The 25,338-nt window shown below is 52.1% G+C and overlaps 6 protein-coding genes across 6 annotated transcripts; 3 read left to right on the forward strand and 3 right to left on the reverse strand.

Annotated features, from left to right (window-relative positions):
• Positions 1 to 581: 581 nt before the first annotated feature.
• On the forward strand, positions 582 to 2,324 carry EMWEY_00022120 (Chromosome II, complete genome, related; the record flags this gene model as incomplete). The annotated part of the gene is made up of 5 exons (XM_013480632.1): positions 582 to 670; positions 788 to 921; positions 1,579 to 1,679; positions 1,799 to 1,861; positions 2,205 to 2,324. 5 exons carry the CDS (start codon positions 582 to 584, stop codon positions 2,322 to 2,324), a joined length of 507 nt encoding a protein of 168 aa, XP_013336086.1.
• A 1,770-nt stretch (positions 2,325 to 4,094) lies between these two features.
• On the forward strand, positions 4,095 to 6,643 carry EMWEY_00022130 (BTB/POZ domain-containing protein, putative; the record flags this gene model as incomplete). Its single annotated transcript, XM_013480633.1, has 6 exons — positions 4,095 to 4,191; positions 4,412 to 4,597; positions 4,839 to 5,018; positions 5,711 to 5,853; positions 6,101 to 6,212; positions 6,456 to 6,643. 6 exons carry the CDS (start codon positions 4,095 to 4,097, stop codon positions 6,641 to 6,643), a joined length of 906 nt encoding a protein of 301 aa, XP_013336087.1.
• Positions 6,644 to 7,474: 831 nt separating this feature from the next.
• Positions 7,475 to 12,068, reverse strand: EMWEY_00022140 (dihydrouridine synthase domain-containing protein, putative; the record flags this gene model as incomplete). The annotated part of the gene is made up of 18 exons (XM_013480634.1): positions 7,475 to 7,483; positions 7,594 to 7,691; positions 7,751 to 7,799; positions 7,856 to 7,863; positions 7,927 to 7,976; positions 8,034 to 8,127; positions 8,192 to 8,239; positions 8,303 to 8,407; positions 9,072 to 9,175; positions 9,419 to 9,596; positions 9,733 to 9,862; positions 10,221 to 10,407; positions 10,558 to 10,607; positions 10,974 to 11,125; positions 11,303 to 11,413; positions 11,533 to 11,571; positions 11,699 to 11,799; positions 11,992 to 12,068. The coding sequence occupies 18 exons, from the start codon at positions 12,066 to 12,068 to the stop codon at positions 7,475 to 7,477; spliced, it is 1,590 nt and encodes a 529-aa protein (XP_013336088.1).
• A 1,215-nt stretch (positions 12,069 to 13,283) lies between these two features.
• Positions 13,284 to 16,718, reverse strand: EMWEY_00022150 (hypothetical protein, conserved; the record flags this gene model as incomplete). The annotated part of the gene is made up of 1 exon (XM_013480635.1): positions 13,284 to 16,718. One exon carries the CDS (start codon positions 16,716 to 16,718, stop codon positions 13,284 to 13,286), a length of 3,435 nt encoding a protein of 1,144 aa, XP_013336089.1.
• Positions 16,719 to 18,158: 1,440 nt separating this feature from the next.
• On the forward strand, positions 18,159 to 22,054 carry EMWEY_00022160 (met-10 domain-containing protein, putative; the record flags this gene model as incomplete). The annotated part of the gene is made up of 11 exons (XM_013480636.1): positions 18,159 to 18,424; positions 18,589 to 18,767; positions 19,019 to 19,120; positions 19,356 to 19,492; positions 19,787 to 19,894; positions 20,112 to 20,169; positions 20,465 to 20,530; positions 20,696 to 20,820; positions 21,001 to 21,217; positions 21,366 to 21,535; positions 21,839 to 22,054. The coding sequence occupies 11 exons, from the start codon at positions 18,159 to 18,161 to the stop codon at positions 22,052 to 22,054; spliced, it is 1,644 nt and encodes a 547-aa protein (XP_013336090.1).
• Positions 22,055 to 22,994: 940 nt separating this feature from the next.
• On the reverse strand, positions 22,995 to 24,376 carry EMWEY_00022170 (hypothetical protein, conserved; the record flags this gene model as incomplete). The annotated part of the gene is made up of 2 exons (XM_013480637.1): positions 22,995 to 23,566; positions 23,731 to 24,376. 2 exons carry the CDS (start codon positions 24,374 to 24,376, stop codon positions 22,995 to 22,997), a joined length of 1,218 nt encoding a protein of 405 aa, XP_013336091.1.
• Between the last annotated feature and the right edge of the window lie 962 nt (positions 24,377 to 25,338).

Here is a 25,338-nt window from a genome sequence, read left to right on the forward strand (position 1 = left end):
TTGCAGGACGGGTGTGGGTCGCCTTACAACTTACTATCTTCGAGCCAGCTGCAACGGGGAAGTTGTTGCTGCTGTAGAGTGTCCACTAGTGCTCTACAGAAGCTGCTCTCCCCCTCTTCTTGACTTAAAATATGGGCTAGTTGCTGGTTGGTTAAACAGGCTTTTCAGCGAGTTGCTTCCTGTCGTTGAGCTCAAACACACCACTGGTCTGAGTCTCCGGGTCCACAGCACGTTGTGGGGCGTACTTGAAGAAGACACGTTGAACTATCGTCTTAGAGAGTCCTCTTCGCATTTTCTTACCCCTCTGTGAGCCGAAATTTAGAAAGCAACATGGACGACTGTAGACTATGACGATTGAGGGCGCGGCGTAGAGAAGTTCCACACGAGGGCTCATCTGCATCAGTACTCGTTAGGCTTTGATCTGGCTGTTGCATAACTTTAGGTTCTTGCTCTAGAGTAACAGATTTCTATGCCCATGTTCTTGCCTCTACTGCCCTCGAGTCTTTGGAACTCTGACTCCTGGTAGGCTGTCGCGGTTACGATTACAGGCTCCTTCTCGACTGTTTTTCTAAGACTCCACGATGTCTGGAAGAAACCAGATTGCGCGTAGCGGCAGTTTATACGAAGATGCAGAGTCGGAAACTCTTCGCAGGCTCTCGGAATTTTCCATGTAGGCTCTGTGGCTGAATACTACCGGGGGCGTCAGTACATTTTGTCAGGTTACTTCACAACGCTGATGTCGTTAAACAATGCGAGGGCTGGATTGCCCTACTCTGTATTGCTGTAGGAGCGACTGGATGAGGAAGCTGGGGGAGGCGGAGGTCTTCGAGTCGGACTTGCAGCACTTAATCCTCAACTATCTTACCATAAACGGTCTAGGAGGACCTGCAGAGGAATTCATAAGAGAAGCCCGAATAGACCGTAAGCAGGGAATGTGATAGTCGTCTGAGCAGCTCCGCGTCCGTCTTCTATACCTTGATGCAAGTATTCGAAAGTTTCGTGTACGTGGGCGTGAGGTGTTCTTCAAAGTTCAGCATCTTGCTGCAGTTGGTGTTGCGGCGGCAACGAAAACGCCCTGCGATACGCTAAATTCGACATGTTTAAGAACTTAAATGTTCTGTTGTGGAGATTGTTTGACAAGACAAACTAAGTTGGTGACGTTTCACAAGTTGAACTTAGTGCGGTGTATGCTGCGTAAGCGCACATAGTGAATCCTTCGAATCGATTGCTATTGTTAAGAAATACCTTTTGAAAACATACGACTGCCGTTGCTATGATTGAGTGTCGTGGTCATCAATGACAGAAGTGTAAGAGCAGCAGTGGCCCTTGAAAGGCTTTTGTATGGTAGGTGACGACTCCGTCACTAAGGTTGCTGCGTGTGCTGCTGCTGCAGCTCAGATGCCGTTGCACTGTATTGACTGCAGAGCAAAGATCCGAGAGGCAATTTTGAGTGGGCAGACAGAGGAAGCCATTCGCCAGATAGGCTTCATCGACCCCAACGTCCGTTAATTACACCTGAGGCTTGCCTGTTTGCCTACGCTAGTGGACCAGTTTCGTCTCATTATGCTGGAATAGCAGCCTCTCCATGTGACAATATGATTCTTTTGCAGCTGCTGAATGCTGATGCGGAGGTGACGTTTCTTTTGCACAAGCAGCAACTTTTGCGGCTCATAGAGGCGGTGAGGCTTGCTTCGTTTTTCACATGCGCGAACTCTGAACACATGCAGTTGCTTTTAGGGGTGATACGCTATGGGAGGAGAGCTCATTGGGTGCCACACCGCTCTCTGTGATTCTGTAGGGAGATGCGGAAGAAGCAATCGACTTCGCCCAACAACACCTTGCGCCTTGTGTCAAGGATTGTGTACGTCTGAGCGCGCAAGGACAGAGGCTCGAACAGCGGGAGAGACAGTGGCACAAAAGGCACGCACACGGTACATAGCCCTTTTTTTCAACAATTTGCGGATGTGTACAGCCACACTTGTTGCCGCAACTGGAGGAGGTTATGGCGCTGCTAGCTTTCGACGACCTAGACGTAAGAGCAGCAGCGTTGCTTGAGGGGCCTTCATCCAGTGTGTACCTGCTTGTGCCACATCTGCATCGACAAAACAACATTGTAAAGACAGAAGTGCAATAACACAGGGAGCGTTAGATGCTTGTTGTGAAAATGATTAGCAGAGTCCAGTGCACCTGTTGTTTCTTTGCAGTGCCCGGAAGCCCAGCGTCTAATAGGGGGGATGGAACAGCGGGAGGAGACTGCTAGACGTATCGATGAGGCAATTCTTGATCTATACAGGATCGAACAGGGCGAGTTCAAATGCATGTAGACAAGTCCCAAGTCATCTCAAGCCCTGAACTCCCAGCATTGTTGACTGTGTAGAAGCTTGGTTTTTCTGGAGGCGAAGCGTTTGAGCTTATTCCTCAGGAGCTTCTCCGGGTTTGTCAGATGGGTGAGGTTATTTTGTGCGGACATGGTTTCTCAGAATCAGCATTGGAGCTGTTAGTAAAAAACGTCCTTTTTAGTCAGGGATGCCTGCAAAACACAGTAAGGAGTAGTACTCGTTTCAGTCTGTTCACACACATTTCTGGTATGACCCATGCTGACAGTGTGTAACACTTGCGTCCCGTTGCTGTTTAGAGCCTGTATCCTTTGGTGCTGCAGTGCTTGCTGCACACGGATTGGCAGAACCGAACAGCATTAGCAGCGTGCGTTCGTGCCTCGGTGATGTTGCACCCCCGTGGGCTGGATGCATTTTGCCTCGTTGTATAAACCGCAAAGATCCTTACTGATTCGCGATATGAGGAACGACGGGTGCAGCAAATCCGTTTTGGTCTATATGCAGCAACGATCTCTGTGCCCAGTCATTGTTGACATCCGTAGAGGCACTCTGGGGAGGAGCCTCGTCCCTGCTCCAGGTCGAGGGCCCCGAGGAGAAGAAGGGACTGACACAGGTGGGGCCCAATCTGGCGGGGAAGCTGGGGCCCTACATGCTGATCCTGCCGACCCTCAACAACAGCAAGAAATGCAGCCGGATGTGCCCAGCCATCGACAGAGCCAGACGACGTCAGGCAGCCAAGCTGCCGCAAGTGCTCCTCGCAGAAATCAAGAAAGAGACCCGTCGCGGGATTTTGGCAGGAGGAGGCGAACGGGGGGCGCTCCCCCATAAAGCAGCGTTGCTAGGGGAGCCTTCTCAGTCACAATAAAACAGCCATAGTGGGCGACGCCAGTAGCTCCTCACAAGACAGGCCTAGTGGGTTTCCACTTGCCGTAGTATGCACGAAGTTCTCCTTTTGCACCGAGCGGTTTGTGGGATAGTGAGGCAGCTGACATGAAATGAGCACAGCTTGTGGCCTTAACGCCTGCGCAGAGTTGGGTAGGGATGTTGACACTACGACTGGCTTACTGGCTCACTTAATTTGTTCAAAGTTTTGTAATATAACTGTGTAGACTATATATAAGTTCCAGCCAGTCCTGGAGGAGGGTCCACGGTCTGTGCGGAGGGAAGGGACATTGTAAGGAACAGTGGACTGACGTTGGAGTTTTGCATAGTACACGTCTAAGGGACGTTGTGGACTGACGTTGTGGATAGCCTCTTATCGCTTTTCCATTGTGTCACTGAATCATTGACTCTAACAGTTGACAGAGGGACTGGTCCTAGTTTACTTACAGCCGAACCCAGTCATCCGAAGTGGTTAAGCCATATTTCGTAGTTAGTGTAGCACTGGTGAGTGGCCTCACGAAACTCAGGTATTGACTGACACTAGCACTTAAAGCTCTTTCGCAGTTTTTGGAAGTATATAGGGGAAAATTGTTGCCATAGAGAAATGACGGTGGGAGAGATCACTGCAGGTAGCGTCGGGTGTCGGGTGTTCCGTGCATTGATCGGGTGTTGCGGCGGAAGGGCTGCACCACATGCCGTTTCAGGCCCCACCCCTATGATTTAAGAACGTCTTAACAATTTCAACTCAATAATTGTAGGTAACAGTCCTTTTTGCTATTTTGTCTTTCAATGGGCTTCAAGCGGAAGGGTCACCACCAGTAGCACGAATGAACTGAACTGTAGCTTCCTAGAGTTTTCTCGACTTACCGCCAAACAATGGAGAGTGCAGTGACTCAAGTCGGGTGGGATGATTCATCCTACATTTGGGAGATTCGTGACTTCCTCGACCTCCGTGAAATGGCCAGGGAAGACCGTCCGTCTATTTCATCGCCACTCACAATCCGCATCTCCTGACCCCACCCCACGCCCCGATCGAGCAATGTTTTCAGGCCGCCGCCAGACGAGCTTAATCATATTAATGGAACACGTAGAATTCGTTAGAGAGGTGTATCATGGGCGGCTCTGGAGAGAGCTCGAAATGCGGAATGCGGCGCATTGCCTCTTCCCTAGACTGTGTTTGCCATTGTTCTCAGCTTCATGTTCTGCAAGTCGATTGGAGAGTCCTGTTTTCAAGTGTTTTTCTCTCTGGCTCTTCCCTAATGGCCAGGAACAGCACGACTCCGTTGGTTTGATAGACCTCGCTATTATGTTTAAGGGGAAACGGGGTTCCGTTCGAGCTAAGTGGACTGCCTGCTTCCTCGATGAGAAGGGAGAACCGAGTCTGCATCTGCCCTACTGTTACCCCTTAGCGCCAATGCAGTGATCAAAGGGATCTTCTGCTGGCACTAAATCTGTACCAAATTGCCTGCTATGCTAAGTTGTGTCTTACGGCCGCTTGTTATTCTCAAGAAAAAAAGGGTCGCTTCCTATTGGGTGTATATGCGTATTGTGAACGTAGGCGTAGGAACTTTTGAGCGGGCTTTTGCGTTTTTCCTACGCTGTACCTTCTGTGCATTTCAGTACCCCGTACCCGGCTGTCAGATCCTTTGAAGAAATACTCCCCTGCGGGCGACGGCCGCCGATTCTCATATGCGCCATCGCCAGAGACTCTTGATTCTTGGCTTTCAAATGGAGCTTTGCGAATCCACTGCCAAGCGTTTATTGCTCTTGATTGCAAGTCTACGCCAGTTCAACGACGTCGTAAGCTGCACGAGGCTGCCTAAGGTTCCATACGGTGTGATCAAGCCTTTATACCTTGCCGCCCATGCATCATATCTATGCGGAATGATATGGCATCGCAGAATATTGTGATTCTACGATTACCTCTCCGGAGAACGAATCACATATGAACTGCATGGTTTGTTGAGCTACTGGCTTTCCACGTGTATTGCATGCTGTGCCGTACTTCCACCAGCCTCCCTACGCATGTGCCGCAGCAGCAGCTTCCCGAGCTCCTCCTCAGCGGCTAAAGGTAGATGTAGTTCAGTACGCTCTTCAGCCAGAGTCCCACGATGTCCGAGTCTGGTGCTGCAATTCAGTGACAAGCTGTTGCCGTTTCCTGCTTGCGGCTCGCTCCACGGTGGGTTATTTCAGCAACGTGCCATTTCATTGACGCCGTTACATCCTGTTCCGACAATTATCTATACAATCTACGCCATGCAAGCGGGCTAAAAATTGGTCGACGGAACATCTTGATGACTTCAGTAGATGAGCAGTTTAGTCCCCTGCCAAGCCTCACCTGCACCTGCTGTCCAGAAATTCGCGTACTCTCTCGAGGACAAGCATGATTTTCCTCTGACTCCAACTGCAGGTACTGCGGAAAATGCTGAATGGGCCTTTCCGAGAAGCCGAAGCGGCAGACGTACACTTAACGGATATTTGTCCCCATGCAGCGCAACAAATGCTACTATTCATCCACACGGACACGTGCGACGTGCTCAAAGAGCTTAAAAGCACATGCACTCTTGATGAGAAGAGGCAACGTAGAGAAGCTCTTATGGGCCTCATCACGGCAGCAGACAAATATGACGTACATGTAGGGTAACTCGCAAAGCCTCCCGTTCATTCTGGCCCCGTGCACAAACGCCTGCACCTTCGCTTAAATTCAGGTTCTCTGCTTAGCACTAGCCTCATATCGGTACCCCACAGCTTGAGCAGAGCATGCGCTACATGAAACAATACTCTCTTGTATGACTGCGATTTCTGTGCCTTCACATACGTAATTAATGCATAAGCTCAGAGGAACAACAGGTGGTTTTTCTGTGGTGGTGGGTGTATGTAAGGGGCTTAAAGAAGAGTGTGAGCATCAGCTAACAGCCTTGGTGGACGAAGATTCTGTGCTTGACGTGCTGCTGTTCGCGGAGTCAAGGAATTTTACTCGACTTTTGGACGCAGGTGACAACTGAACCTCGCAGCTCTGACGCACTTCCGGGGACAGCAGCAACTCATTTGAGCTTAGCTCTGAAAGGCGCAGCGGTGGCGAGACCGCGATTAGTCTGCTTTGTTTCCTGTTAGGACACTTTATGAACAGACTGAGCAGGAGGCATGCCATACTCGAAGTTGTGGAATGCAAAGTAGGTAGGCGTTTTCCTTTTGGGGACAATCTAAGCCTTGCGTTCTCCCTGCGCGCTTGCACAGGCCAGAAGCTGCTGCAAGGAATGCCAGCACTTCGGCTATGGACTAATTGGCGAAACAGACAAACAGGCCTTCCAAATCAGTTGGCACCTTGTGAAACGCGAGAGTGCACGGGAGAAAGTTGCAGTAACTGGGGCGGCGCTGATGGGCATGAAATGCTGTCTGTTTGCGCCGCGGCCGAAGTTTCGTAGTTCACGAATGTCCACGCTGTGGAAAGGAGTTTGCTTCCAATCCCAATATACAGTGGCTGCCCCAATATGGACGAAAGTACACAGCTGGCCTAGCTCTAGCTGAGTTTTTTAGGGGCATTTTGCTGTTTACTGATATACGCCTCGCAAGGGAACGTATATAGGCTCTTCGGCGGTGAACGCCTTGAATGTGTGCACGTCAACGAAAATAAGGTAGACGGACAAGAGAGCCATCATGACGCAGCAAATGAGCCAGAATCCTCGGAGCCCTGGAAACAAGAAAGAAACCGCATGTTATCATAGTTGGCGAATTTTGGTGGGGGGATGTCAGGTGGGGCACCGTAAGCGGCGTATATGGGTAGCCCAATCAGCTGAGACAGGCTGGCATCTAAAAAGAACAAGCAGGCGTTAAGGCCGAGAACAGAGCCGAGCTCCTGACGCTGGACGAGCTTCGTCATTTGAGATGTGCAGCAGATGTACCTGAGGAAAGTAGAAAGTGAACAGTGAAATGCCACAAGCCTTCCCAGAGCCCTGAGTGCTGCATATGGAGTCTTTCAGGGTGGATGTCAGTGCATAGACTACTACGCGCAGCTGCGGCAACGACGTCTGCAGAAAAAACAGCAACCCGGTCCACCGTCCTAAGCCAACCGTACAGCAGTGCGCCTCCGCAGACTTCGTCACACGATAGAGCTAGTGTTGTGCAGATGCGCGCGCATATTCCTTACGTGGTCCCAGGAGAAGGAGAAGGGTCTCATTAAACGTCAAATTTGGGAAGCAAAGAAGACTAGGGGAAAGGGACATTAGTAACAAGCTGAGCTGGAGGTGTGCATAGCATTACTTGGGCTGACCCAGCGAAACCACACAGAGCAATGGGGCAAGAATACTTTATGCATGCTTGGTCGCCTGGTAGGTGTGCATTGGAGTTCCAGTGATGATGATTCAATTCCACCTACCGTAGCGTGTGGCCAACAAAGGTGCAAGGAGACCTGTACATGTTTGTCTTTCTTGAGTGTATTTCGTCCGTACGGCTGGCAGATGGTACCTTCGGCAGCTGTATGACGTGGAGCGGAGTCTCGCTAGCTAGTTGTTTGAGGAAGCTTCGCCTCTCACCAATCATGACGGCTCCAATGAGAGTAACCAGGAGATTGCTTTGAGAGGGCTGGATGACCAAGTTAGAGGGTCCTCTGACACTCCGTTTGCGCGGTCAAATCTTACTGTGAGCCCTTAAGTGTGCACCAGCTCTTAACGGAGTTTTTCTTCTGCTTATACTGCTGTGTTTGACTGACTGTATATATTTACGACGATCGGCGTAAACGCATAACGCGCCATCAATATCCTGAAGGTCCACCCATCAACCTTTGTAAACCCAAATGTAGAAGCCAAGTGCGCTCACGGGAAGAGGCCCACAAACATAACTACGCAATTCGAAGCACATCTGTAGGCGATTGAGCCAAAACGATGGAATTCCACTTTCACAGAAAGAACACCTGCGCGACACATGCAGTTGCTGAAGTTGAACACGTCCACCAAACGAGGTTCAAATGAGCATACTCAAGTCCGGCAGCGAATGAGGTGCGTTGAACAGCTCGTTGAATTCCTCTGAAGCAGGGCGTGTATGAATTAAAGGAAGCCGACCCTGGCGAGCAACAGCATGGGACGTACCAAGCCCAAACGCCACGAAACAGCCAACAAGCTGGACTGCAGACGCAACAATGAGGGTTCCTCTAGGACCGATGGAGTTCGCCAGAGAAGCGCCAATGGCTCCCCCTGCCACAAGGCCGACACAATATGAAAGGTTTAAGTATGCCAAGTGTGCCGTGCGGCTCGTCTCTCCAACTTCCAGTGAAACGACCATCATTGCTGCTTGTGTTCCGTGAATCATTAACCCTGGAAGCTGGCTAAGGAAAAGCGCTGGAATGCTTGATGCGACGGCCATCTGTGGTGTGTCGTTCTTGATACAGACGAAGTACACAAAGGTAGCTTTCCCCTCCCCTCACCATGATATACATAACGCAACACGACGACATTGCAATGACAAAGCTGAAGAGGAATTCATGATGGGTAATGAGGAGAAACGCGTTCAAGGGGCACGCCCTCGGGCACAGGCTCACGAGCTTCGCGGCCCAAAAGCATCCCCGATCCTTCCAAATAGGGGGGCTCCAACTAGTTGGCACATCGAGAATATACCTAAAAAGCCTTAGGGGAAAGAGGGCCAGCCCTGGGTCTTGTCATATTCACCTAACACCCAGCCGTTGGCCTACTCATGATACCACATTTGAATATCCATGTAGCTCTCCCTTATAAAGCTCTTTACCTGAACAGGCTGTTGAAGCTCCATAATAATGTAGGGAAGAAGTGCAATCTGATTAGATGAAAATTCTATTCCCGGATTACGGCCATACAGAAAGTGGGCAGACCTGCACGGTGAAACCTGTGGCATAAATAGCCAGCAACGTGTGACAAATGCCCAAGGGGCTTCGGGCGAAGTCTTTAAGAGACAAGAATGTTAATTCGACGTTCTCCTTCACAGCAATACTGGCAGATCCAAGAGCAGAAGACATGTTTCCAGCATCCAGGAAGCTCTGCATGCGAGTACGCCGTCGAGTCTTAGGCACCAATCCGTCGGGGAGATAAATACGGGAAGTGAATCTGGGGAAGGGCGCGGAAAATTCAGGAATGGTCCACCTGTCACCGGTAGAGAACTGTGAATACCCGAGGAGTCAACGTTTCCTCCTGGGGTGTAAAGGCACCTTCGGCGTGGAACAAAGGCACACTCACTCATCAGGAAAACGCCCCAGGTGATCTAACGATGAACTGATCTCTTCGTATCGTGGGTTCTTCCCCATATTTAATGGGTAATCGAGTACCCCCGGGAATTCATCGTCTACGGCATCGATGGCGTGGTGCAGCACCTCCACCGCCGTCTCGTCCGGAGCTGAGCGGCGTATTTTAGTGTCTGCATGAGTCGCACATCTGGCAACCACATAATTGTACATGGGAGTTCGAGCTTCCTGTCTGCTTACTCTCAGCTAACCCGTGTACAAGCCTGGATGTTGCGGAAAGCGGGAATCTAGTGAAGGTGCAGCAGTCACCAAGGGCATATCTGAAGTGCCTCTGCCCTGGCATGCCGCTCAAAACGCCGAGGACTGGCTTCAACAGGACAAATGCGCTTTTTCGTTTTTCGGTGCGTGCTTCGTAATGCTCCAGGTAGTCCGAGTAGGCCTAGGAAGCAGGAAATGGAACCCAACAATTCAATTATATTACTATTTTGTATTTTCAAGAATGCACCTGTCAACCATGAGCGCACCGTTAGGAGACTTCGTCTGCAGTGAGCAGTCCCAGGATTTTCTCTTGCTCCTGAAGTAGAGAGAAGCGAAACCACAAGGGTTCTCAGTTACGCTGGAACGGGCCATTGTTACAATCTCGCAAAGCTGGGGCGAAAACCAACCCTGTTAAGTGCTTGAACGAGAATAAAATGCCGATTCTACCGGCGTTCACGCGGCAAGACCCTACCGTAAATTAGCTTGTCAGTTTGGGCGAGACAACAGGGATCGTTCATGGCAGCTCTGCCAATCATTACCCCGTGCAGCCCTCGGACCTGCAGCCCATCTGCACTTTCATATCCCCCGCTAAGACAGCGCGTTACTCTTGGGTCTTCCGCTTCCCTCCATTCCCCACTCAGAAGTTTTTGTGCCAATTCCAGAGTTTTCACTCCCCCATTTAGAGAAAAGCGGAGGTCGGGGAAGGTGTCACACAGTTCAAACACCCTGCACCAATTCAACACCTGCTATGCAATCCTCTTCGGATTCGGATTTGTGAAAAATCAAGTTCAGGATCAGAAATATAAAGGACAATTTCAAGACGAAGAGACGACAAACGGTGTCCAGCTAAATGCTGTGCTTTACAGACAAACCCACCTTCCATAAAGCAGTGGAGGAATGGAGCGGTTCTTCTTCGGGTCTACCCCCTGTCATTAGCATGAAAATACAACAAAAGTGGAACACTGGAATTAGCCATAAACTTGCATACCTGCGTTTGTTGGTGAATGGTCCCGTTGCCGCCATGAGATATATCAAACAGTGCGTCTACCAGGATTGTTGGCAGCGATTCAAAGTGATGACATAGGGCTGTGTTCAAAAAACAGCATACTTGAAGCCACGCCTTTCTGGCATGTACAATGAAGTGCTTGCAGCCACCTTGTGCGACCGTCTGCAAGCAACAAGTCACAGGCTCATCCTGGATACTACCGAAAAGCTGTGATGTTGGAGAACAGAATCTCCTCAAGCAGAACCACACCTATGGCCGCTTAGTTGGATCGAACTCTGTAGCTTACATTTACGAAGTCTCGCGTGAATTCCGGAGAGTCCAAGTGGTCAATCCCAAGTCGGCACTTCACAGTTATAGGAATCTGCACCCGCCTCTTGATTTCATGTACGATATCCCTTACCTTTGCAGGAGTTCTCATCAGCGCCGCTCCGAAGCAACCTGATCAGTCACACCATTGCAACAACAACAAGACAGCCTCCAATAGAAAGCGAAGCAGCGGTCAGTTGGATTTCACGTCGATGCGTAACCGCACAATTTTGTACGTGGGTCAAAGGAGAGAAAGATGAGTCAACAAGAACCTGCTAGCGAGCTGGAATCGAAAAGCAAGTAGCTTACCCTTGGCCACAACTCGGCAGCTCGGGCACCCAACGTTGAGGTTGAGTTCGTCGTACCCCGCTCTCTGTGCCCACGTGGCTGCCTCAGCAACCGTCTGGGGATTTGAACCGCCTTGGGAAGAAAACCAAAACACAGGTATGTAGGAGCACAAAATCCAACCTTTCCTGATAGGAAGGGGTCTCTAAAGAAACCAGGTGACCAAAAAAACTGGCGACCACGAAGTATCGTACCAAGCTGGCAAACAATAGGGTGCTCGATTTCATCGAAACCTAAACGGAAAAAAACACGCAGACAGATATTTCTCCAAGTTTCCCGAGTTATAATGCGCTTTTGTCCACAAGGGGCAGGGAACAATAACAACCCTAGGGCAAGGGGCAACATAGTTGTCTGCCAGACCAAGAATTTCTTCCAGTTGATGCGTGTTGTGCAGTATGGTGGAGTCAACGACCATCTCGGTGTAGAGGGTGCTATAACGGGTAATCAGGCGCATGAAGTTCCTGTTGAGAAAAATGCCAAAGATAACCAGCGCAATTTCGTGCAGACGGTGGTCACATGTGTGGAAAAGGCAACGAACTTCTTCACAGCCAATGTGTAGCCGGAAAGAGCAATAATGAAAGGGTAGGTGCAATGATATTAGCCCAAAACAACGACAGCCAAATCATTCACGCAAACAGTCTCCGCCGCCTCACCGAAAATGCGTATTCGATACTGCAATCATCGGGGCCACTGCAAGCAAAGCCCGCGACGAGAGAGTTTTCTCCCCCATCGTAACTAATGCTTTGAAGCCTCCGATAAATTTAAATGTTGCAGACCACTGGCTTCAACTGAAATTCCGCACTTGCCCGCTCGGCCCTTACCGCCGCAATTCGACCCATCCCTCTTTTGACTAATCTCCTAGAATCTCTTCTGCTTTGCACCAAAACGAGAATTAGTACCATCCGAATATATTCTCTATTCGAAGGATGCCCTGACGAAGACAGGCTCTGCATGCGGCGATGCGTGTGGGCCTCTATGTTATCGTGAGCCCCTCACGCTCCACAGATAGGGGGACCCGAAAGAGCACCCCGCGGAGATGAATGCGTCCTATCCATGAAGTTCTGCATAGGTTTGTTCCCATACTGAATATAGAATTGAACGTTGTTTTCTACATTTGAGTTCGTTCAAAAGTAAACGGCATGCAGCAGATGGACAGTCCAGCATTTGCTGGCAGAACCGCAGCAACTCAAGACATAGCAAACTCGTACCACATAGGGAGCTGAGTATTAGCAACATACGCAGCTAGTATCCAGCTGATAAAATGTCTCCTGATCTGTTACTGTGCCCCTTGCGACTGCTGGGACGCTGTTGAGCTACCGTTGTCCTTGCGCCGAGCCTGAAGATAACCACTGTAGGGACCAGTAACCACTAAGCGTCACTGATTGGTTTCCTCTACTTTTTTCTGAGATACGCCCCTGCTTATGGTGGAGTGTGGTAAGTATATGTGAGCGTTGCATTCACACCCACTTCAATGGCAGTACATATTCACCATTGCAAATGTGGCAAATTTGAGATTGGCGGCTGCACGATAGCCACAAGCTCAGCAGAAACAAACTATGTGCATTGCCTGGTACTTGCTGCTTACTCCTCGCTTATATATGAGCGCATATGCAAGTGGAAATGGGGGCACGCGGCATGAGCTCCCTCCGCATGGTGGGCAAGGGAAAGCAACACATGTTATGAGGAGACCGACTTCCAGTGATGCGTGCGGCAGGTTATTCTGGACTACGCTGCTTTAAGGTGTCCGATTGGCTCCTGAGCAGAGTGGATATCGTACTTCGTCCACCTTCGGACTCCTCCAACTCTACCTATGAGGTAACCTCAGCATAGGTGCCGCACATCATAAACCAGGCAGTCAGAGTTTGCAGGCACCGCCTACATAAAAAGTCTTGTAGAAAAGCACACTGTTCCACTGCACCCAAACGCACCTGCGATCCAGTTTTATTTAACATCGCGATGGATTGGGGCTTCCCGTTAGTGGGGGACCCAAAGCTGTACACATATCCATCAACAGCATCCCCGCAAAGTTGTGAGGTATGGCGGGGGCCTCCGCAGTGCCATCTTGTCTCATTTTGTGAATAATACTTGGGGAATCCCTTCCTGCCCCCCGATGCTGCAGCAGCTGCTGCTGCTCCATTCGGCGCAGCACACGCAGCTGCAGCGGGTCATGGTAGCTGATGCGACGGCCTCCTAGGGAGGACAAGAGGAGCTGCAGCTTGGGGTGCTGCTGGAGAAGTAGCAGCACGCAAGTGCGTACTGCGGTAGCAGCACGGGAGTGCCAGTCAGGCCTCTCGAATCGTTGCAACAAGGGACACTGTAGAAGAGCCAGTAGCTCGCCGCTGCAGCTGCAGCTCCGGAATCGCTCTTGAACATGAACCAGAGAAAAACGCTGGGCATGTAGCAGCTGCAAGGCAGATGGCCATAAGCAGTTTGGCGACGGAAACGCAACTGGGATGTTGCCATCAAGCCTCAGTTCTCCGAATGGTTGCAGCTCCTTACGCGCTGTCACCCTAGCAAGGGCTTCAGTGGGCCCAACCCCGTCACGGGCGTCCCTGCAACAGCGGGAAAACGGAGACAGTAGGCGTAGCCGCTCTATAGAAGAGTGACCCCTGTTCAACTCTGCTGGTAGAGGTGTAGTGAACAGCTGCTGCTGGCAGCTGCCGCAGATACCCCAAACACGGAACTCTTCTTCGCTGTACAAGTCCGCGAATGCACCCGCCATATTGCTGCAGAAGGAGTTCGTGCAAAGGGCTCCCATCATGGGAGACCGCTGAAGGTGCTCCTGGAGTAGCTGACTATCAATAACTACAGGTGTGCGCTGGTGGTCCTGTTTTTGTTCCTGTTGTTCGCCCAGCGCGCGCCACCAAGCAAGTGACAGTTCGTCTAACTGCTGCAGTAGCTGTTGCTGCAGTGTGCAGCCTACCTCCGGGACGTCGCAAAGTACGTTCGCCGACTGCAGCTGCTCTCCGTTGTGGCCTCCAATGCCACTAGTACTTTGGCTGCTGCTGTCGCTGCTGTCAGTGCTTCGCCTGCTGGGGCTACTGATGGTGACCTTGCTGCCTGTGCAGTGGTCGGACCTGCTGAAGTGATCAACCTTTATCCCTGGAGTTTGGAGCAAAGCCTGAACGTCCTGTGGCTCCTTCGTGATACTTACACCCGCTTCCGCCTTTTCGGTAGGATGGAACTGGACACGAAGCAGAAGATCCCCCCACACCAGCAACTGCTGCCGTCGTGGGTTACCTCCCTGGCTACTGCGCCACCGAAGGGGGGCTCTGTACTCCCAAGGATTTGTGAAAGTGGGCAGAGGGAGTGCAGCCTCTCCCAAGAACGAACGGCAGCAGCTGCTGCTGTGGCCCATGGTAGCAGTACTTCTGTTGGAAGTGGCCCATAGCTGAGCGTACAGAGCAGCAGAGGCAGCAGCAACGGCAGCAGACGGCCAGTGCACGCCGAAGCTAAACGTTTCCCCCCACTTTCCATCCGGCGAAAAAGTTGTCTCCTTTTCCTCCCATGCGCCCGGCGCCGTGGCAACGCGCAACACTACTTGTAACTTGCTGCCAAACTGTAGAAAGTGCTGCTGTTGCTCCTGCTGCGCGGGCTCTTGAAGCTTCAGACTTGCTTCGATAACGGCAGCCTCAAGCTGGCCCTTATACACTCCAACCACATGGCTCCCTTCTGCTTCGGATGCGGCAGCAACACCTGCTGCTTGAGCGTCCATCAGAGCCAGTTCCCTCTCCGCCCAGCTGCACGCCAGCGTTTCTGTTTTTTGCGGTTGCTGCTGCTGTTGCTCGCGCTGTTGCTCTTTGCGCTCGTGTGTACTGAGGTGACTTAAGAGGCCCTCAACCAGCAAACCCTTCAGCTGTTGGTCGGCTGGTATTTCGCCTACTCTATTAAATGGCAACTGAGGTCTTCTTGCACTACTGCGTCGTCTGGCTCTAACAGCCAGTCTCTGCAGCATCTGCTCCTGCTGTTGAAGCTGGCACAATAGCTTCTCTTGTTGCCGCTGCTGTTGCGATATATGCTGCTGCAGCCGCTCTTCCTGCTTAAGCTGCTTCTCCAACAGTGCCTGGAGAAGCTGCTGCTCCTTCGACCTCCTCCGTTGAATCCTGTCTGCGCTATCAGGGTCCTGCTGCTGCTCCTGCTGCCGCTGCAGTTGCTTTTGAATTTGCTGTTCCAGTTCCTCCTGGAGCTGCCCCTTGAGCTTTCGTTCCAGCCGCTGTTCGAGATCCTGCTGAAGCTCAGCCATAAGCTGCTGCTCAAGCTCCATCTGAACCACCTGATGCTTCTTCTCTCGCTTCTGGTCCTGAATATTCGTCAGCTGCTGCAGAGAAGCACGGACCTCCCCCAGCTCTTTCGCCAGAGCCTTCTGCGCTTCGACATCTTTTGCCGCGATGCGCCTAACTTCGGCTGCTAGCTGCGCTTTGTGCTGAAGCAGCTGCTGCTCCACTTGCTCTTTAACGGCCTTCATCTGCTCCTCACATTTTGTTTGCTCCCCCTGCAGCAACTGGGATGAAGACTCGGCTTCCTTCCCCTGCAGCTCGGTACTTTGTTGTGCATTAGCAGCACCACCACCAACTTCAGACATCTGAAGATTCCCAGCATCGGCAGGAGCATTAGAAGTGATTGAAGATCTAGCAAAATGCCCCAAATCGTTAGCCGCACAAACGGTTCGTTCTTCCTCTAGCTTCTGTCGCTGACAGATTAAATTTTCCTGATATTCCTGCAGAGCCGTTTGCAGTTCTTCTGCCTTTTCCCCGTGATCCATAAAACGCGCCACTGTGCGCTGTCTTTGCAGCTGTGCTACCTCTCGAGGACCCCTCGAGGCTATGCTCAGCATCCTCCTGGGTGTTGTAGCTGTTGGCGGAGGGCCTCCTTCCATACGTGGCCCTACGGATTGTCTGGGGGTTGCATGTCGAGGGGCCCTCTGTCGTAGGGCTCTGGCGACTTTCTTTGCTGCTGCAGCCTCTGCAAATGCTCCAGCAGTAATGGCAGTCGCCGAATCATTTATTCTGAGCTGCTGCTTCCCCGGATCTTGTTCCTGAGTCTGTGCTTTCTTACGAGGGAGGAATCGGTTTCTGGGTGAAAACTGCTTCTCCCACAGGTTCTCTTTCTCCTGTTGCAGCTGAGCCTGCCTCTCCCCTAGTAAGTTAGGAGGGCCGCGTGTCCCAAACCCGCCACGCTGGGCGGGCCCTGCAGCTGAGGTGTGCCCCAGAGTACCCACTTGTTTGTCTCGGCAGCTTCTGCTGCAATAGTCAGCGTAGTGGCCGTCCCACTGCAGCCAGGCGTCCGCCCCGCAGTGCTTGCAGCGGGGACGCGCTGCTCGGGGATCGAATGCCTCCCCGATTGAATCCTCCTGCAACAAGAAGTTGAATAGAGTTTCCATCTTCCGCCGGACGCGCCCCGGACACTATTCTCAACACTCCAACAAGACAGCCAACGCCGATGGACAGCTGGCGGCGTAGGCTGGCCAGAGAGAGCGAAATGCAGCATGTCTCCAGGCCATCAATCATCCGCCTGCTGCTCCACGCGTTGGTATTAATGTGGTGGTCAAGTTGCTGGTGTTGTGGTCTCCGGTGCCGCTACAGCTGCCCCTCCAGCCGCGGACACGAACAACCCGGTTGCCGCCTCCACTGGTGCTGCTGCCATCCTGAAAGGCGAGCCCCGTGTAGCAATGCACGAACGGTCCAATGAAGCTCGACGGCTCCTAGCCACCCGCCTTGATTGAGCTGCGGTAAATTCGCCTGCTTCCTTCTGTGGTTATTCAAGCTCTGTGTCTCGCCGTTACCTGTAAAAAGAACAATTGTTGAGAAACATCATGTAATATAACACTGCTGTTGGTACTGATGGTGAGTAGACCCGCTGCCCTATGGTGTCGAGAGTCTGTTACGACTCAACACATGACCCTTCTGCAACGTTCAAACAGTAATTCGGGGGAAATAGTCTTCAAATTTAGCTGCAAAGTTTTAATTGTATATCACTGGCGTCTTATGCTGCAGTTATGGCTGATTCAAGTGCTAACTGCTGTTGCTAATCCCTCTGCCTCCTCTGCTCGCCAGGGGCCCCTTGGGCCCGGTGGGGCAATAGCAGTGGCAGCTGAAGCTGCTCGGTGATTCACAGGGCACTACAGTTTACTAGTCATATATCCACATATTTGCGGGACCACCACTAAATTGTGTTATTAACGCTTCAATCAGAAATGGTTTAGGCATTTGAGCGTCCCCCGCCTCCTGGTGCCGCTGTTGCCTGACTGCCCAGACAGCATAAGCGAAACCGCAGCAGCATGAACCACAAAAATTCCTACCTCTTGAAAATCAGAGCTCACAGAAGATTCAGCAGCTGGAGAGCCTAAGGGGCTCCACAGATGCATAAAGACGCTGCTCGACTCGCGTGTTTGCGCAACAGCAGTAGGGTCTCTTCGTTACAGACAGCTGCAGCCGATGCTGCACCTGGGCCCCCAGCACCACCATCACAAGCATTCCGCAGTTCGAGTGGCTCATTTCTAGGGTCAGCGGGTGTTCCACGGTCCGGCCATCGGAGGACTCTCGCTCGTTGTCTTCGTGTTGCTTCAGCAGCAGCTTATCTTGCATCTGTACTGCAGCAGCGTCAGCAGCAGGCCTGGCTGTCCACTAACGGAAGCAGTAGCAGGAGTGCCTTTATATCCAACCCTTCAGTGGTTAGAAGGGACTGCGTGAACCTTGCCTCATTAGCGTCACACGCCACAGTGTGTGCCGCTCAGTCCGTGCACCAGCAACAGCAGCAGCAGCGAGGGCACACACAGCAAAAGCAGAAGGGGCGAAAGAGGGAAACCCTCTTGGAAGGTATGATGTCGCCTGGTTGTTTGTCTGCTCAAGGGGACCTTGCCGTGGCGGATACCCCTGCAGCAGCCGAAGCCTGCGCACCTGGGGAAGAAACAGCACCAGAACCATCAACAGATGTGCCATTCGGAAAAATTGCGGCAGGAGCACCTGCAGCAATGGAAAGTGACGCATTCGTGCATCTGGACAAGACCGTCTTTAATAAATATGAAGATGTCACCTGTCTTCGAGTGCCTTTGCACCAGCTGCAAGAGCTGTCCAAGGCGTTAAGGAAGTGGGTTTGCTGCTACTACTGCTGCTCTTGTTGGCATTCCTTCTGGAAGCGCTTTTGCTCCTTAACATTCGCCATGGCACTACTAGGCATTCCACGTAAAGACCATGAAGGCGAAAGAAAATGTGTTGGCCGGTGCTAGAATCGGTGGGTGTGTACGACTTCAGGTACCTTTTCAAGCGGAGGAACGTGAGGCCCATTATATTGGACATTTTGGAGAGCTCGCAGAAGGGGGGGCCGCAACGAGAGAGCCAACGTGAGCAGCTTGAGGCTGCGCAGCAGGAGGAACAACCTGAGGAGGAGATGGAGAAGCAGAAGAAGGCTGGAAAGGTCCTCAATGTGGCTGGTAGGAGGGGTTTCAAGTGTCTCCTTTTGAATCCATCGATAGGCCCAGGTAAGAAAGGCACCTGCAAACGCGTAGAGAAGAAGAAGCTTATGGTGATGTTCTGTTTGAGCCTCTACCAGCGGCAGCCCTTATGGCTGCATGCACTGATATGGAATTGCCATTTAGTGTATTAGGTTCATATTCATTCAAGGTTGCATGACTTCCCGTTTGCCTTTATAGGACGGCATGCCTCCTGTTTACGCTATCTGCAGAGCTAGAGGGACTGCCAGAGTCCCTACAGAGTCTCTTGAAGGAGACAGACATTCAAGTCTTGCGGCATCGCGTATTTCTTGGTTATGAAAACCTATCCGTCGGTGCGCTACACCCCACTTACGCGTGTCTGCTGCAAGCGGCTACCACCACTTCATATGCAGCTGGCGCTGCTGTTGGTGGTATTGGTGCTGCTGTGGTGAGAGCTGCTGCTGCGACTGCGTTCTTGGCAGCTCGAGATGCAAATCAGTCACTTCTCCCCATCCCGAGTCTGTCTAGATAAGTTGTTTATCCATTTCCTTGTATTCGTATATGTGGGGTGCTTGGCTTTATGTACAGTGGAGTGCCTGGCGGCGTTGTTGCCTGAAGGCGTGGAAACGCCACACCGATTCGAATGTGTAGGCCACATCGCCCACCTCAACCTGCCCTCCTCTCTGTTGAAATTCAAATACGCCATCGGCCAAGTTATCTTGGATGTGCGACGCGGTTGATGTTACAGTCATAGTTTATGTCGCTGCTGCTGTTGTATTGTCGTTGTTGCTGCTGCTGCTGCTGCGATTGCTGCTCTTCCTGTTGTTGTCACAGTTGCCGCTGCCGTTTCGCCTGAGACTTTCTGCTTCAACTGCATCGTGGGAGTTTCAATTGCAGCTGCGCGAAGTGTCTTGATGGTGGCCCTAGTTGAAACTGGACAGCTCTGCCTGCTTCAGTTGCTTCTGGGCGCTCATTCGTCCATTTTGACTGGATGTTGTGGGTGCCTGCTGCCGCTGCAGAAACACCCCCAGCTGCGCACGGTGGTTCTGAAGACGGGCATTGGCTCGAAGTGGAGAGAACTGCAATTCGAACTAATCGCGGGGGAAGCAGCATACGTTGCTAAAGTTGTAAGCACCACGCCACAAGAACGGGAGCAGCAGCAGCACCACCATCACCACACCGGGCAGCAGCCACTATCGCCTGCACAACATGGCCTCCAGATAACTCTACTCTCGGGTCCTTTGATTGGGGTATCACAAATCTGGATTTCTTCGGTATCGAGGAGACTTCATTTGCTTGCGCGGCTGTTTTTTTGTGCGGCTGTTGCTGGGCGGCTGGATGCAGAAGGAAGCTGACCTTGTCTTCGAAGTTGATTATGCCAAGGCATTCTGGAACTCCAGGTGTGCGGATGCTCCTATTGCTTCTTCACCTTTTGCCCTGCAATTGTAATTAGTATTGTGTTGCTAATGCTGCGTCATCCAATCCGTAGTCGTACCGGCTCCGTGCTGCCGGTGGCTGGTACGGGCAATGCTGCTTCGTTGACAACTTTCTCTGCTGAATTCCAATAGAACAAATGAATGCCTTATTTGCCCAGGCTCTCGTGTGAACGGCAGCGCATCGCGGCAACGATCCCAAACCATGCGGTTGTGTGTAAGCATCCACTGTCGTAACCTGAAGAAACTTCTCTTCAACGACAGATTCAGGGGAAGTAGGAGCGGAGGCAGTTGGTTCAGAAAGTCAGGCAGTGGCAGCGGCACCAGCGGGTGCGGCTGCTGCTGCAGTAAATATATGTCCGTCCAACGTTATGAGGACGGCCGTTGGGCTGGAGTGCTGCGGCTGCCCGCATGCCCTCATTTTCTTCCTTGATACCTCCAGTACATAATACCTGGGACGTTCCTGAGGGTTTGGCTCCTTTGTGTTTGGTGCAGTGGATGCGTTTGCCGGCGTTGGAGCATTCGCTGTCTTCCTAGCGCGCACCGGCTGCGTCGTCGCCGCAAATGATGGCAACCCCTCATCGGCAGCTAGCATGCAAGCGAACGTCAAGAGAAATGGAGTGAGGATGGCCTGCTCTTCCGGTGTTCATTAATGCTTCTGTGTGCCTTCTAGGTGGCTACTGCTGGCGTTGGGAAAACCAAGCCTCTACTTGACAATCTTCTGCGTCTTTACAGTTAGCCAACTACAACAACACCCTTCAAAAGCGGTTTCCATTGTGCATTTCTTTCGCCTGCTGCAGGTAGCGAATTTGGTGGATGTACACAATCAAGACGCTCGGGACTTCCTTCGGTCGCAGGCACAGCCAGCCGCAATTGCTGCTCTCCAGCGGAAGCGCTTGCAAGCAGGCGGAACCCCGTCCAATGCGAAAGATGCAATTGCTAGGAAGGTCGAATACCGAAGCGCGGTGGAGGTGCATGTGCTGATGAACCTTCCAGAGTTAGCGATTGAATTCCTGGGTCAGACTCTTGCATCCTTGTTGTGGCTCTTCTAGAGGTCCTACTGCAGTGCCACCGGTATCCTGATGCCGATACCCGGAGACTAAGCTGCTCTCTTCGGCAATGCGAAATCTGCGTTTTCCTGCTACATATGCTGCTTTTCATTCAGACGTGTTCCCAGGGTTACTAGCTGAATCAGAGCCCCAGCCGAAGAGGCACTGCCCCGATGGAGAGGCGTTGAGCAGCAAGGCAGCGGGAGAAGTTACTCCCCAGGTTTCGAGATGGCGCGTGCACTGTTACGCCTTCTGTAGGGACCCTAGGCCGGAGCAAGAACTCAAGGTAGGACCCACCGTCGGCAGGGGGTTCTAGGATTTGCTCAGCGTGCAGTATCTGAGATGGACCCGTACTTTCCCCCACTTACAGGTAATAGAGTGCTCAATACGCACGGAGCGGAGTACTTAGACAACAGTTCATAATCGCTTTCTTTATGCGGTACGCAATGCGGCTTGCATCTTGGAATGATTCGCTTCAGCCACGTGTCCGATCTGCCCTAGGGTGTTGGCCGGAACCCATAGAGATCCACGAGGTTGGTTCAGTCGCAACCCTCTCTCTGCGTTGCTTGCTTGCCGCCGCATAACGTAGATATCCGACCTGCAAATGTCGGCGGAAAGCCGCAGAGTCTTCTGCCGTTCATGCGTCTCCAGCAATGACTCACCACTGCCTTATGAACTTCAGGTACGAGACGTGGCACCCAACAAGCAGATGTACTGTCTGGCCTTCGATTTACCCCCTGACGTCCTGTATGGCGAACGCGGGAGCACTACAAGACGGGCAGGCGCGGAGCCTGCACCTCACTGAGGTGCACCCCGGTGTATTCCAAGAGCATTTGCCGTGCCCCCTTCTGCTGGTTTCACAGAAATTCATCTCAAAAGGAACTGGGTCAGGGTCAACCCTGGCACAGCGTGTCCGATGCTTAACACTCGCAGTGTTGCTGCGTGTACACGTGGAGCCTAAAAGTAGGTATAAAGACAGCTGCAGCAAATCCCACTGGCTTGTACCAGCAGCCCTAAGTGTAGCGCAGTTACAACGACGCATGCTGGGGCTGCCATGGCACAGCCCAAACAGTACATGCGACCTTAGCTCGGAACAGGGCAAACGTCCCTCCGTCCAAAAGACGCAACGAGCTTTTGGGGACATTATTTGGTAGCACTGCGACTGCTGCGTAGCTGCGGAGAACCGAGAAAACTAATAATGACTCTACTTGTGGTGAGGCTATCGGACGGAAACAACTTTAGCTTTGCTTCCTGCTAGGTAGGGGCACGGCAAGGTGGAAGAGAGACAAAACGGGAGCCGCGCTGGAGAGTAAATTGGAAGTGGCAGGGCAAAGCCCGCACAGAGATACATATTTGAGCAGACCGCCCCACAGGAATGGCACTAGTGGAGAAGATCGTTCTCGGAGCGCACGCGGCACCGAGGAGACACCCACCGGACGCATGCTGGCCCCTACGGAGGGCGGCCTGTACACGGTTGCAAACGCCGCACCGGCGCATAACCCGTCCCTACTGTCCCGTTTCACGGATTGCCTGGGCTGTGTGCTCGTTACAGGAGAGCTGTTATTCGGGTGCTGTGGACTGAATAGATAGCTGTGGCGTTCCCTCGTGGACTAAACAGATAGCTGTGGCGTTGCCTCTTGCGCTTACATCCGTTCTGCTGAGTGCAAACAACGCCAAGCACGCACGATGATTGCTGGGGCTTAACATTTCTCGGCCGCTCCATCAGTCTTCGGTCAAGGCTGTAGTTAAGTAGCCCAAATGCAAGGCACAACAATTTCAATGATGCTCTGTGCTTCCTTGTGCAGCGGCTGGCAGTCCGCGCAAGCCTTCAGTACTGCGAGCCCGTCAGCTTGGAGGAGTGCATTACAGCAGCGAATCATCACAGAAACATGGGCTGGCTTGTTGCTGATGAAAGCTTCATCGATTTCGCGGAACAGCTGCTGCAACTGCTTCAGCAGCTCCCGCTGCTCCTCTAGACGCGCGGGGTCAGCCACAAGCTGCCGCTTCCCCCGCTGTCGCCCCGACTGCGGCGTTGGTCTTCCTTCTCTGCCTAAACATACAGTGTCACCCGATGGTGCATCTGCTGCTGCTATCTTTCCATGAGCTCCACCTGCTTCCCCTACCGTTGCAGGGTCCGTCGTTGATTCTTTCTCTGTGTCGCTGCTGCTGCTGCAAAAGGCTCTGCTTGCGTCAGTTATTTCGTGAAGCCTCTCAAAGAGAAGCGAGCAGCGGGCCTCCAACTGCTTTTGCTGCTGTTGTAGCTCAGGCGACAATCCTGCTGCTTCCCGCACATCCTCGATAGCTCGCGCTCTTCCTGCTGCAGAAGCAGACGCACACCAGAAAAAACACACTGCCGCCAACGGCCGTCTAAGTAGTGGACTCTTCTAGCGACCGACGTATTGCTGCTGCTCCTACCGCTGCTACAGGAGAGGTTACCGCCTTGGCAACTGCCCCTTTTGTTGCTGTTCAAGGGTAGCTCACCAACATCCTCACTGGAAGGGTGCAGGCAGACATCTTGATCGTCGCCTAATTCGTCACGTAAGGCCTTCCCGTTGGTGGCTGTTGGGTAGGTATCCTCAATCCACCAGCTGTTGCTCCACCGCTCCTTCGGAGGGTCTCCTGGCACCTCTGTTGAAGACAGCTTGGAGTGGCTGCGTGGTAACGATGGCTTCTTAGGAGTCCCACCTACACTCGGCGTATGCATCCCACTGACAGAACTGTTCTGTATCCCTCGCTGCTCTTCCCCCTGAAAGCTGCATTGCATTTGGTTCTGCAGGGACTGAACGTACACCTTACAAGCAGCAAGCGCCACGATGAACACCACCGCAAGGCAAATGCTCACAGCCAGCAAGACAAACAACTTGCGCTGCTGTTCCCACTGCTGCTGCTCGTGTTTCTCCAATCTCTCTTCCAGCTTCCCTTCTAATAAAGCTACGTATGCCTCGATCTCTCTCAGCGTCCGGGGGTAATCGTCGCTGCGGACGTTGGCGGAGCAGTTGCTGCTCCCATCGCCAGCTGCACTGCATGCCGCAGCTGCTGAATTTGGCAGTGCAGCCAACAGCTGGCTCTCCAGAGTGGCTGCGGCGGGGAGGACTATAAGGAGGAAAGACATCACAAAAGTCAACATCTTGCCCACCAGATATTTTGGGCGCACTCCTCCGGAGGCGGCCGCGCTCCACTGCTGTTCTTGTTATGGCAGCAGCAGTGTAGTAGCATGTGCAGCTCTGTAGTTGCCCCTCAGTTTGACGGCTAAGCAGAAAAGGGAAATGCCGAATTCGTTGAGACGTTCCCAACGCCACCAGCCCCTGCCTAGCAACCCCTGCCAAGCACGGGAGCTGAAGGGCTATTCAGGACATTTGGTGCAAAGTGTGGGGAACTACGGAACTAGAAAGACATATAAAATTAGTGTTTCATTCAGAAAATAAGGTTGGAAGCAGTTAACACTTGAATACGCCTAAGGTCCACCGGGGGCTGGCGTGTTTTCTGCATCTATGTCCGCTGTGTAGTGCACGGGCACTACAATTGGCCCTCCGCTGATTCTATGGCGAGTGAATTCGTCATAAAGCACAATATACAGAATCTTTAGTATTTAGTGGAGAGTCTTTAGACGGCAATTGCGGTCGAATGGCAACCCTTGCCTACACCTCTGAGGCCATGGGGCTGGTTAACCCGTGCCACTTGCCTCCTAGAGGATGAGGCGCGCAGCACATTTTCTCAGAAAGAGGGGAGACTTTTCAGAAGCCGGCCCTTGGAACCCATAATAATGGGAGAATAGTATTTTATGGTTTCTATGGTTATATTTGTAGCGACTAGAATTATAAGCTTTGTGCACCTAACTTGGGCAGGTTAGGGATTCACGTAGCGTCAGCTGGATGACTGGGCTGTTCACTACACGCCACCATAGCGGTCCATTCCCGGTACGAGTTTTTCTCCGCTCTAATAGCTCTTTAGTAGGAGAATAGACAATCAGAATTTATGTATCTAGTTGCCTGATTCTTACACTATCCCCTAGTGGAGAGTAGGATCAATAGTTCTGTCGAGGGCTGTCAGGTTCCACAGTGTAGCAGGGGGTTTCTCACCATATAATGA

The sequence above is a fragment of the Eimeria maxima genome, genomic scaffold (genome assembly GCF_000499605.1).
Source record: "Eimeria maxima Weybridge genomic scaffold, Emw_scaff215, whole genome shotgun sequence".
In the NCBI taxonomy this organism is placed as follows: Eukaryota; Apicomplexa; class Conoidasida; order Eucoccidiorida; family Eimeriidae; genus Eimeria; species Eimeria maxima.